The 12,859-nt window shown below is 42.1% G+C and overlaps 1 protein-coding gene across 24 annotated transcripts in view; it reads right to left on the reverse strand.

Moving 5' to 3' along the window:
- LOC106933855 (uncharacterized) overlaps positions 1 to 12,859 on the reverse strand; it is a 60,680-nt gene that overhangs the window by 31,662 nt on the left and 16,159 nt on the right. For 19 of the 24 annotated variants that reach the window (XM_088001517.1, XM_088001514.1, XM_088001506.1 and 16 more), the window contains exons 4-14: positions 12,213 to 12,368; positions 10,966 to 11,115; positions 9,495 to 9,644; positions 8,757 to 8,912; positions 7,190 to 7,339; positions 5,847 to 5,996; positions 5,104 to 5,259; positions 3,825 to 3,974; positions 3,087 to 3,242; positions 1,712 to 1,861; positions 969 to 1,124 (exon numbers count right to left, since the gene is read on the reverse strand). In XM_088001517.1, coding sequence (XP_087857643.1) covers positions 969 to 1,124; positions 1,712 to 1,861; positions 3,087 to 3,242; positions 3,825 to 3,974; positions 5,104 to 5,259; positions 5,847 to 5,996; positions 7,190 to 7,339; positions 8,757 to 8,912; positions 9,495 to 9,644; positions 10,966 to 11,115; positions 12,213 to 12,368 — 1,680 coding nt within the window. The remainder of the gene's footprint in view (positions 1 to 968; positions 1,125 to 1,711; positions 1,862 to 3,086; positions 3,243 to 3,824; positions 3,975 to 5,103; positions 5,260 to 5,846; positions 5,997 to 7,189; positions 7,340 to 8,756; positions 8,913 to 9,494; positions 9,645 to 10,965; positions 11,116 to 12,212; positions 12,369 to 12,859) is intronic. The other 5 variants (XM_088001502.1, XM_088001504.1, XM_088001499.1 and 2 more) reach the window with 5 other exon arrangements.

Genomic DNA, 12,859 nt, shown 5'->3' on the forward strand with positions numbered 1-12,859 from the left:
TTACGGTTGCCAGCTAACGTGATGGGCATTGCTTACGGTTGCCAGCTAACGTGATGGGCATTGCTTACGGTTGCCAGCTAACGTGATGGGCATTGCTTACGGTTGCCAGCTAACGTGATGGGCATTGCTTACGGTTGCCAGCTAACGTGATGGGCATTGCTTACGGTTGCCAGCTAACGTGATGGGCATTGCTTACGGTTGCTAGCTAACGTGATGGGCATTGCTTACGGTTGCTAGCTAACGTGATGGGCATTGCTTACGGTTGCTAGCTAACGTGATGGGCATTGCTTACGGTTGCCAGCTAACGTGATGGGCATTGCTTATGGTTGCCAGCCAATGTGCCCAGCACATATGGATATTTAATCTATCAAGGTGGAAATTTTCTTTAGTCTCTAAAACGATAAATAATTCATAGTATCACATTATCAACAATTTGTGAATAGAGCAAAATGCTTAGATCGCTATAGGTCAATGTTATTTAGGTTGGTTAAGAATAATGATTGCACTGTCAATGAATGGCTTCTAATAGATGTTCTTAGTTGCCAGAGGAACACAGTAACGCCACCATGAGCTCAGATGTTCAAAGTGATGAATAAAGAGGATGGATGCTCTCTACTAAAATATTTTTGTCATCTTTCCTGTTCTGTCAACAAACAGTTGAGACAGAGTTGATTTTGTTTTCACCACTATTTACCTGCTGTTATACCAGTCATTCAAAGTATTCTTAAAGATTGTCTGTTAGTCTGTTAGAAACCCAAATGGAAGTAAATGAATGTGACAAATGTGAATTTTGCATAAAATGTCCCATTTTTAAAGAGGAATCCTCATCAGGAGCAGCCTGACATGATTAAATAAAACATGCAATAATGTTTCACCGATTAATATTTAGTTTGAGAGAATTTTCATTTTACTCAGTATTGTTCATGTTCTATGAAAATGCTCACATTTCTGGCTAACAGACGACTTACCTTTGCTCTGGGAATCCAGGAGAATTACTGAAGCCCACAGGAACATCTATGGATCGCTCACTCCTCATAGAAACGACAATGGGTAATGGAGAGACTGCTCTGTTTTCCTCTGGATTCATCCTCAGGATCCGCCGAGTCTCCTGCAGTGAAGCCCATCTGAGAGGGAAACAGAGACACTCAGTCACCATGGGATTCACTTCCAGTTCACCCAGTTAGCTGCTGTAGAAACTGACCAGTAAAGCAGGAAGATGGTCATCTCCTGGGTTGAACTGAATGCGAGCACAGCTTGTGTTGCTCTCTAACATGATGGGTATTGCTTATGGTTGCTAGCTAACGCGATGGGCATTACTTATGGTTGATAGCTAATGTGCTAGATTTTACTGAAATCTTTAGTGCTTGCCGATTTTTACGCTACATTCTGGAAGGTTTTGAAACACTTCATTTTTCAGACACCACAAAGTTTTTATTATTTCTTAAAAACCGCTGTTATGTTTTTAACTGTTGGGCTGCTCTTAATAGAAGTAGAAACCCAAATGGAAGTAAATGAATGTGATAAATGTGAATTTTGCATAAAATGTCCCATTTTTAAAGAGGAATCCTCATCAGGAGCAGCCTGACATGATTAAATAAAACATGCAATAATGTTTCACCGATTAATATTTAGTTTGAGAGAATTTTCATTTTACTCAGTATTGTTCATGTTCTATGAAAATGCTCACATTTCTGGTTAACAGACGACTTACATTTGGTCTGGGAATCCAGGAGAATTACTGAAGCCCACAGGAACATCTATGGATCGCTCACTCATAGAAACGCCGCTGGGTGATGGAGAGACTGCCCTCTTCTCTGGATTCATCCTCCGGTTCCTCAGAGTCTCCTGCTGTGAAGCCCATCTGAGAGGGAAACAGAGACACTCAGTCACCATGGGATTCACTTCCAGTTCACCCAGTTAGCTACTGTAGAGGCTGGCCAGTAAAGCAGGAAGATGGTCATCTCCTGCGTTGAACTGAACGTGACCACTGCTTGTGTTGCTCGCTAACGTGATGGGCATTGCTTACGATTGCTAGCTAACGTGATGGGCATTGCTTACGATTGCTAGCTAACGTGATGGGCATTGCTTACGGTTGCCAGCTAACGTGATGGGCATTGCTTACGGTTGCCAGCTAACGTGATGGGCATTGCTTACGGTTGCCAGCTAACGTGATGGGCATTGCTTACGGTTGCCAGCTAACGTGATGGGCATTGCTTACGGTTGCCAGCTAACGTGATGGGCATTGCTTACGGTTGCCAGCTAACGTGATGGGCATTGCTTACGGTTGCTAGCTAACGTGATGGGCATTGCTTACGGTTGCCAGCTAACGTGATGGGCATTGCTTATGGTTGCTAGCTAACGTGATGGGCATTGCTTATGGTTGCTAGCTAACGTGATGGGCATTGCTTATGGTTGCTAGCTAACGTGATGGGCATTGCTTATGGTTGCCAGCCAATGTGCCCAGCACATATTGATATTTAATCTATCAAGGTGGAAATTTTCTTTAGTCTCTAAAACGATAAATAATTCATAGTATCACATTATCAACAATTTGTGAATAGAGCAAAATGCTTAGATCGCTATAGGTCAATGTTATTTAGGTTGGTTAAGAATAATGATTGCACTGTCAATGAATGGCTTCTAATAGATGTTCTTAGTTGCCAGAGGAACACAGTAACGCCACCATGAGCTCAGACGTTCAAAGTGATGAATAAAGAGGATGGATGCTCTCTACTAAAATATTTTTGTCATCTTTCCTGTTCTGTCAACAAACAGTTGAGACAGAGTTGATTTTGTTTTCACCACTATTTACCTGCTGTTATACCAGTCATTCAAAGTATTCTTAAAGATTGTCTGTTAGTCTGTTAGAAACCCAAATGCAAGTAAATGACTGTGACAAATGTGAATTTTGCATAAAATGTCCCATTTTTAAAGAGGAATCCTCATCAGGAGCAGCCTGACATGATTAAATAAAACATGCAATAATGTTTCACTGATTAATATTTAGTTTGAGAGAATTTTCATTTTACTCGGTATTGTTCATGTTCTATGAAAATGCTCACATTTCTGGCTAACAGACGACTTACCTTTGCTCTGGGAATCCAGGAGAATTACTGAAGCCCACAGGAACATCTATGGATCGGTCACTCCTCATAGAAACGACAATGGGTAATGGAGAGACTGCTCTGTTTTCCTCTGGATTCATCCTCAGGATCCGCCGAGTCTCCTGCAGTGAAGCCCATCTGAGAGGGAAACAGAGACACTCAGTCACCATGGGATTCACTTCCAGTTCACCCAGTTAGCTGCTGTAGAAACTGACCAGTAAAGCAGGAAGATGGTCATCTCCTGGGTTGAACTGAATGCGAGCACAGCTTGTGTTGCTCTCTAACATGATGGGTATTGCTTATGGTTGCTAGCTAACGCGATGGGCATTACTTATGGTTGATAGCTAATGTGCTAGATTTTACTGAAATCTTTAGTGCTTGCCGATTTTTACGCTACATTCTGGAAGGTTTTGAAACACTTCATTTTTCAGACACCACAAAGTTTTTATTATTTCTTAAAAACCGCTGTTATGTTTTTAACTGTTGGGCTGCTCTTAATAGAAGTAGAAACCCAAATGGAAGTAAATGAATGTGATAAATGTGAATTTTGCATAAAATGTCCCATCTAAAGGGGAATGCTCATCAGAAGTAGCCTGACGAGATTAAATGAAACATGCAATGTTTCAATCATTAATATTTAGTTTGAGAGAATTTTCATTTTACTCAGTATTGTTCATGTTCTATGAAAATGCTCACATTTCTGGTTAACAGACGACTTACATTTGGTCTGGGAATCCAGGAGAATTACTGAAGCCCACAGGAACATCTATGGATCGCTCACTCATAGAAACGCCGCTGGGTGATGGAGAGACTGCCCTCTTCTCTGGATTCATCCTCCGGTTCCTCAGAGTCTCCTGCTGTGAAGCCCATCTGAGAGGGAAACAGAGACACTCAGTCACCATGGGATTCACTTCCAGTTCACCCAGTTAGCTACTGTAGAGGCTGGCCAGTAAAGCAGGAAGATGGTCATCTCCTGCGTTGAACTGAACGTGACCACTGCTTGTGTTGCTCGCTAACGTGGTGGGCATTGCTTATGGTTGCTAGCTAACGTGATGGGCATTGCTTATGATTGCTAGCTAACGTGATGGGCATTGCTTACGGTTGCCAGCTAACGTGATGGGCATTGCTTACGGTTGCCAGCTAACGTGATGGGCATTGCTTACGGTTGCCAGCTAACGTGATGGGCATTGCTTACGGTTGCCAGCTAACGTGATGGGCATTGCTTACGGTTGCTAGCTAACGTGATGGGCATTGCTTACGGTTGCTAGCTAACGTGATGGGCATTGCTTACGGTTGCTAGCTAACGTGATGGGCATTGCTTACGGTTGCCAGCTAACGTGATGGGCATTGCTTATGGTTGCCAGCCAATGTGCCCAGCACATATGGATATTTAATCTATCAAGGTGGAAATTTTCTTTAGTCTCTAAAACGATAAATAATTCATAGTATCACATTATCAACAATTTGTGAATAGAGCAAAATGCTTAGATCGCTATAGGTCAATGTTATTTAGGTTGGTTAAGAATAATGATTGCACTGTCAATGAATGGCTTCTAATAGATGTTCTTAGTTGCCAGAGGAACACAGTAACGCCACCATGAGCTCAGATGTTCAAAGTGATGAATAAAGAGGATGGATGCTCTCTACTAAAATATTTTTGTCATCTTTCCTGTTCTGTCAACAAACAGTTGAGACAGAGTTGATTTTGTTTTCACCACTATTTACCTGCTGTTATACCAGTCATTCAAAGTATTCTTAAAGATTGTCTGTTAGTCTGTTAGAAACCCAAATGGAAGTAAATGAATGTGACAAATGTGAATTTTGCATAAAATGTCCCATTTTTAAAGAGGAATCATCATCAGGAGCAGCCTGACATGATTAAATAAAACATGCAATAATGTTTCACCGATTAATATTTAGTTTGAGAGAATTTTCATTTTACTCAGTATTGTTCATGTTCTATGAAAATGCTCACATTTCTGGCTAACAGACGACTTACCTTTGCTCTGGGAATCCAGGAGAATTACTGAAGCCCACAGGAACATCTATGGATCGCTCACTCCTCATAGAAACGACAATGGGTAATGGAGAGACTGCTCTGTTTTCCTCTGGATTCATCCTCAGGATCCGCCGAGTCTCCTGCAGTGAAGCCCATCTGAGAGGGAAACAGAGACACTCAGTCACCATGGGATTCACTTCCAGTTCACCCAGTTAGCTGCTGTAGAAACTGACCAGTAAAGCAGGAAGATGGTCATCTCCTGGGTTGAACTGAATGCGAGCACAGCTTGTGTTGCTCTCTAACATGATGGGTATTGCTTATGGTTGCTAGCTAACGCGATGGGCATTACTTATGGTTGATAGCTAATGTGCTAGATTTTACTGAAATCTTTAGTGCTTGCCGATTTTTACGCTACATTCTGGAAGGTTTTGAAACACTTCATTTTTCAGACACCACAAAGTTTTTATTATTTCTTAAAAACCGCTGTTATGTTTTTAACTGTTGGGCTGCTCTTAATAGAAGTAGAAACCCAAATGGAAGTAAATGAATGTGATAAATGTGAATTTTGCATAAAATGTCCCATTTTTAAAGAGGAATCCTCATCAGGAGCAGCCTGACATGATTAAATAAAACATGCAATAATGTTTCACCGATTAATATTTAGTTTGAGAGAATTTTCATTTTACTCAGTATTGTTCATGTTCTATGAAAATGCTCACATTTCTGGTTAACAGACGACTTACATTTGGTCTGGGAATCCAGGAGAATTACTGAAGCCCACAGGAACATCTATGGATCGCTCACTCATAGAAACGCCGCTGGGTGATGGAGAGACTGCCCTCTTCTCTGGATTCATCCTCCGGTTCCTCAGAGTCTCCTGCTGTGAAGCCCATCTGAGAGGGAAACAGAGACACTCAGTCACCATGGGATTCACTTCCAGTTCACCCAGTTAGCTACTGTAGAGGCTGGCCAGTAAAGCAGGAAGATGGTCATCTCCTGCGTTGAACTGAACGTGACCACTGCTTGTGTTGCTCGCTAACGTGATGGGCATTGCTTACGATTGCTAGCTAACGTGATGGGCATTGCTTACGGTTGCCAGCTAACGTGATGGGCATTGCTTACGGTTGCCAGCTAACGTGATGGGCATTGCTTACGGTTGCCAGCTAACGTGATGGGCATTGCTTACGGTTGCCAGCTAACGTGATGGGCATTGCTTACGGTTGCCAGCTAACGTGATGGGCATTGCTTACGGTTGCCAGCTAACGTGATGGGCATTGCTTACGGTTGCTAGCTAACGTGATGGGCATTGCTTACGGTTGCCAGCTAACGTGATGGGCATTGCTTATGGTTGCTAGCTAACGTGATGGGCATTGCTTATGGTTGCTAGCTAACGTGATGGGCATTGCTTATGGTTGCTAGCTAACGTGATGGGCATTGCTTATGGTTGCCAGCCAATGTGCCCAGCACATATTGATATTTAATCTATCAAGGTGGAAATTTTCTTTAGTCTCTAAAACGATAAATAATTCATAGTATCACATTATCAACAATTTGTGAATAGAGCAAAATGCTTAGATCGCTATAGGTCAATGTTATTTAGGTTGGTTAAGAATAATGATTGCACTGTCAATGAATGGCTTCTAATAGATGTTCTTAGTTGCCAGAGGAACACAGTAACGCCACCATGAGCTCAGACGTTCAAAGTGATGAATAAAGAGGATGGATGCTCTCTACTAAAATATTTTTGTCATCTTTCCTGTTCTGTCAACAAACAGTTGAGACAGAGTTGATTTTGTTTTCACCACTATTTACCTGCTGTTATACCAGTCATTCAAAGTATTCTTAAAGATTGTCTGTTAGTCTGTTAGAAACCCAAATGGAAGTAAATGACTGTGACAAATGTGAATTTTGCATAAAATGTCCCATTTTTAAAGAGGAATCCTCATCAGGAGCAGCCTGACATGATTAAATAAAACATGCAATAATGTTTCACCGATTAATATTTAGTTTGAGAGAATTTTCATTTTACTCAGTATTGTTCATGTTCTATGAAAATGCTCACATTTCTGGTTAACAGACGACTTACATTTGGTCTGGGAATCCAGGAGAATTACTGAAGCCCACAGGAACATCTATGGATCGCTCACTCATAGAAACGCCGCTGGGTGATGGAGAGACTGCCCTCTTCTCTGGATTCATCCTCCGGTTCCTCAGAGTCTCCTGCTGTGAAGCCCATCTGAGAGGGAAACAGAGACACTCAGTCACCATGGGATTCACTTCCAGTTCACCCAGTTAGCTACTGTAGAGGCTGGCCAGTAAAGCAGGAAGATGGTCATCTCCTGCGTTGAACTGAACGTGACCACTGCTTGTGTTGCTCGCTAACGTGGTGGGCATTGCTTATGGTTGCTAGCTAACGTGATGGGCATTGCTTATGATTGCTAGCTAACGTGATGGGCATTGCTTACGGTTGCCAGCTAACGTGATGGGCATTGCTTACGGTTGCCAGCTAACGTGATGGGCATTGCTTACGGTTGCCAGCTAACGTGATGGGCATTGCTTACGGTTGCCAGCTAACGTGATGGGCATTGCTTACGGTTGCCAGCTAACGTGATGGGCATTGCTTACGGTTGCCAGCTAACGTGATGGGCATTGCTTACGGTTGCCAGCTAACGTGATGGGCATTGCTTACGGTTGCCAGCTAACGTGATGGGCATTGCTTACGGTTGCTAGCTAACGTGATGGGCATTGCTTACGGTTGCTAGCTAACGTGATGGGCATTGCTTACGGTTGCCAGCTAACGCGATGGGCATTGCTTATGGTTGCCAGCTAACGTGATGGGCATTGCTTACGGTTGCTAGCTAACGTGATGGACATTGCTTACGGTTGCTAGCTAACGTGATGGGCATTGCTTACGGTTGCCAGCTAACGTGATGGGCATTGCTTACGGTTACTAGCTAACGTGATGGGCATTGCTTACGGTTGCCAGCTAACGTGATGGGCATTGCTTATGGTTGCCAGCCAATGTGCCCAGCACATATGGATATTTAATCTATCAAGGTGGAAATTTTCTTTAGTCTCTAAAACGATAAATAATTCATAGTATCACATTATCAACAATTTGTGAATAGAGCAAAATGCTTAGATCGCTATAGGTCAATGTTATTTAGGTTGGTTAAGAATAATGATTGCACTGTCAATGAATGGCTTCTAATAGATGTTCTTAGTTGCCAGAGGAACACAGTAACGCCACCATGAGCTCAGACGTTCAAAGTGATGAATAAAGAGGATGGATGCTCTCTACTAAAATATTTTTGTCATCTTTCCTGTTCTGTCAACAAACAGTTGAGACAGAGTTGATTTTGTTTTCACCACTATTTACCTGCTGTTATACCAGTCATTCAAAGTATTCTTAAAGATTGTCTGTTAGTCTGTTAGAAACCCAAATGCAAGTAAATGACTGTGACAAATGTGAATTTTGCATAAAATGTCCCATTTTTAAAGAGGAATCCTCATCAGGAGCAGCCTGACATGATTAAATAAAACATGCAATAATGTTTCACTGATTAATATTTAGTTTGAGAGAATTTTCATTTTACTCGGTATTGTTCATGTTCTATGAAAATGCTCACATTTCTGGCTAACAGACGACTTACCTTTGCTCTGGGAATCCAGGAGAATTACTGAAGCCCACAGGAACATCTATGGATCGGTCACTCCTCATAGAAACGACAATGGGTAATGGAGAGACTGCTCTGTTTTCCTCTGGATTCATCCTCAGGATCCGCCGAGTCTCCTGCAGTGAAGCCCATCTGAGAGGGAAACAGAGACACTCAGTCACCATGGGATTCACTTCCAGTTCACCCAGTTAGCTGCTGTAGAAACTGACCAGTAAAGCAGGAAGATGGTCATCTCCTGGGTTGAACTGAATGCGAGCACAGCTTGTGTTGCTCTCTAACATGATGGGTATTGCTTATGGTTGCTAGCTAACGCGATGGGCATTACTTATGGTTGATAGCTAATGTGCTAGATTTTACTGAAATCTTTAGTGCTTGCCGATTTTTACGCTACATTCTGGAAGGTTTTGAAACACTTCATTTTTCAGACACCACAAAGTTTTTATTATTTCTTAAAAACCGCTGTTATGTTTTTAACTGTTGGGCTGCTCTTAATAGAAGTAGAAACCCAAATGGAAGTAAATGAATGTGATAAATGTGAATTTTGCATAAAATGTCCCATCTAAAGGGGAATGCTCATCAGAAGTAGCCTGACGAGATTAAATGAAACATGCAATGTTTCAATCATTAATATTTAGTTTGAGAGAATTTTCATTTTACTCAGTATTGTTCATGTTCTATGAAAATGCTCACATTTCTGGTTAACAGACGACTTACATTTGGTCTGGGAATCCAGGAGAATTACTGAAGCCCACAGGAACATCTATGGATCGCTCACTCATAGAAACGCCGCTGGGTGATGGAGAGACTGCCCTCTTCTCTGGATTCATCCTCCGGTTCCTCAGAGTCTCCTGCTGTGAAGCCCATCTGAGAGGGAAACAGAGACACTCAGTCACCATGGGATTCACTTCCAGTTCACCCAGTTAGCTACTGTAGAGGCTGGCCAGTAAAGCAGGAAGATGGTCATCTCCTGCGTTGAACTGAACGTGACCACTGCTTGTGTTGCTCGCTAACGTGGTGGGCATTGCTTATGGTTGCTAGCTAACGTGATGGGCATTGCTTACGGTTGCCAGCTAACGTGATGGGCATTGCTTACGGTTGCCAGCTAACGTGATGGGCATTGCTTACGGTTGCCAGCTAACGTGATGGGCATTGCTTACGGTTGCCAGCTAACGTGATGGGCATTGCTTACGGTTGCCAGCTAACGTGATGGGCATTGCTTACGGTTGCCAGCTAACGTGATGGGCATTGCTTACGGTTGCCAGCTAACGTGATGGGCATTGCTTACGGTTGCCAGCTAACGTGATGGGCATTGCTTACGGTTGCCAGCTAACGTGATGGGCATTGCTTACGGTTGCCAGCTAACGTGATGGGCATTGCTTACGGTTGCTAGCTAACGTGATGGGCATTGCTTACGGTTGCCAGCTAACGTGATGGGCATTGCTTATGGTTGCTAGCTAACGTGATGGGCATTGCTTATGGTTGCTAGCTAACGTGATGGGCATTGCTTATGGTTGCTAGCTAACGTGATGGGCATTGCTTATGGTTGCCAGCCAATGTGCCCAGCACATATTGATATTTAATCTATCAAGGTGGAAATTTTCTTTAGTCTCTAAAACGATAAATAATTCATAGTATCACATTATCAACAATTTGTGAATAGAGCAAAATGCTTAGATCGCTATAGGTCAATGTTATTTAGGTTGGTTAAGAATAATGATTGCACTGTCAATGAATGGCTTCTAATAGATGTTCTTAGTTGCCAGAGGAACACAGTAACGCCACCATGAGCTCAGACGTTCAAAGTGATGAATAAAGAGGATGGATGCTCTCTACTAAAATATTTTTGTCATCTTTCCTGTTCTGTCAACAAACAGTTGAGACAGAGTTGATTTTGTTTTCACCACTATTTACCTGCTGTTATACCAGTCATTCAAAGTATTCTTAAAGATTGTCTGTTAGTCTGTTAGAAACCCAAATGGAAGTAAATGAATGTGACAAATGTGAATTTTGCATAAAATGTCCCATTTTTAAAGAGGAATCCTCATCAGGAGCAGCCTGACATGATTAAATAAAACATGCAATAATGTTTCACCGATTAATATTTAGTTTGAGAGAATTTTCATTTTACTCAGTATTGTTCATGTTCTATGAAAATGCTCACATTTCTGGTTAACAGACGACTTACATTTGGTCTGGGAATCCAGGAGAATTACTGAAGCCCACAGGAACATCTATGGATCGCTCACTCATAGAAACGCCGCTGGGTGATGGAGAGACTGCCCTCTTCTCTGGATTCATCCTCCGGTTCCTCAGAGTCTCCTGCTGTGAAGCCCATCTGAGAGGGAAACAGAGACACTCAGTCACCATGGGATTCACTTCCAGTTCACCCAGTTAGCTACTGTAGAGGCTGGCCAGTAAAGCAGGAAGATGGTCATCTCCTGCGTTGAACTGAACGTGACCACTGCTTGTGTTGCTCGCTAACGTGGTGGGCATTGCTTATGGTTGCTAGCTAACGTGATGGGCATTGCTTATGATTGCTAGCTAACGTGATGGGCATTGCTTACGGTTGCCAGCTAACGTGATGGGCATTGCTTACGGTTGCCAGCTAACGTGATGGGCATTGCTTACGGTTGCCAGCTAACGTGATGGGCATTGCTTACGGTTGCTAGCTAACGTGATGGGCATTGCTTACGGTTGCTAGCTAACGTGATGGGCATTGCTTACGGTTGCTAGCTAACGTGATGGGCATTGCTTACGGTTGCCAGCTAACGTGATGGGCATTGCTTATGGTTGCCAGCCAATGTGCCCAGCACATATGGATATTTAATCTATCAAGGTGGAAATTTTCTTTAGTCTCTAAAACGATAAATAATTCATAGTATCACATTATCAACAATTTGTGAATAGAGCAAAATGCTTAGATCGCTATAGGTCAATGTTATTTAGGTTGGTTAAGAATAATGATTGCACTGTCAATGAATGGCTTCTAATAGATGTTCTTAGTTGCCAGAGGAACACAGTAACGCCACCATGAGCTCAGACGTTCAAAGTGATGAATAAAGAGGATGGATGCTCTCTACTAAAATATTTTTGTCATCTTTCCTGTTCTGTCAACAAACAGTTGAGACAGAGTTGATTTTGTTTTCACCACTATTTACCTGCTGTTATACCAGTCATTCAAAGTATTCTTAAAGATTGTCTGTTAGTCTGTTAGAAACCCAAATGGAAGTAAATGAATGTGACAAATGTGAATTTTGCATAAAATGTCCCATTTTTAAAGAGGAATCCTCATCAGGAGCAGCCTGACATGATTAAATAAAACATGCAATAATGTTTCACTGATTAATATTTAGTTTGAGAGAATTTTCATTTTACTCAGTATTGTTCATGTTCTATGAAAATGCTCACATTTCTGGCTAACAGACGACTTACCTTTGCTCTGGGAATCCAGGAGAATTACTGAAGCCCACAGGAACATCTATGGATCGCTCACTCCTCATAGAAACGACAATGGGTAATGGAGAGACTGCTCTGTTTTCCTCTGGATTCATCCTCAGGATCCGCCGAGTCTCCTGCAGTGAAGCCCATCTGAGAGGGAAACAGAGACACTCAGTCACCATGGGATTCACTTCCAGTTCACCCAGTTAGCTGCTGTAGAAACTGACCAGTAAAGCAGGAAGATGGTCATCTCCTGGGTTGAACTGAATGCGAGCACAGCTTGTGTTGCTCTCTAACATGATGGGTATTGCTTATGGTTGCTAGCTAACGCGATGGGCATTACTTATGGTTGATAGCTAATGTGCTAGATTTTACTGAAATCTTTAGTGCTTGCCGATTTTTACGCTACATTCTGGAAGGTTTTGAAACACTTCATTTTTCAGACACCACAAAGTTTTTATTATTTCTTAAAAACCGCTGTTATGTTTTTAACTGTTGGGCTGCTCTTAATAGAAGTAGAAACCCAAATGGAAGTAAATGAATGTGATAAATGTGAATTTTGCATAAAATGTCCCATCTAAAGGGGAATGCTCATCAGAAGTAGCCTGAGGAGATTAAATGAAACATGCAATGTTTCAATC

The sequence above is a fragment of the Poecilia mexicana genome, unplaced genomic scaffold, assembly GCF_051168715.1.
Source record: "Poecilia mexicana isolate PSO_F unplaced genomic scaffold, ASM5116871v1 scaffold_20, whole genome shotgun sequence".
NCBI classification, from domain to species: domain Eukaryota; kingdom Metazoa; phylum Chordata; class Actinopteri; order Cyprinodontiformes; family Poeciliidae; genus Poecilia; species Poecilia mexicana.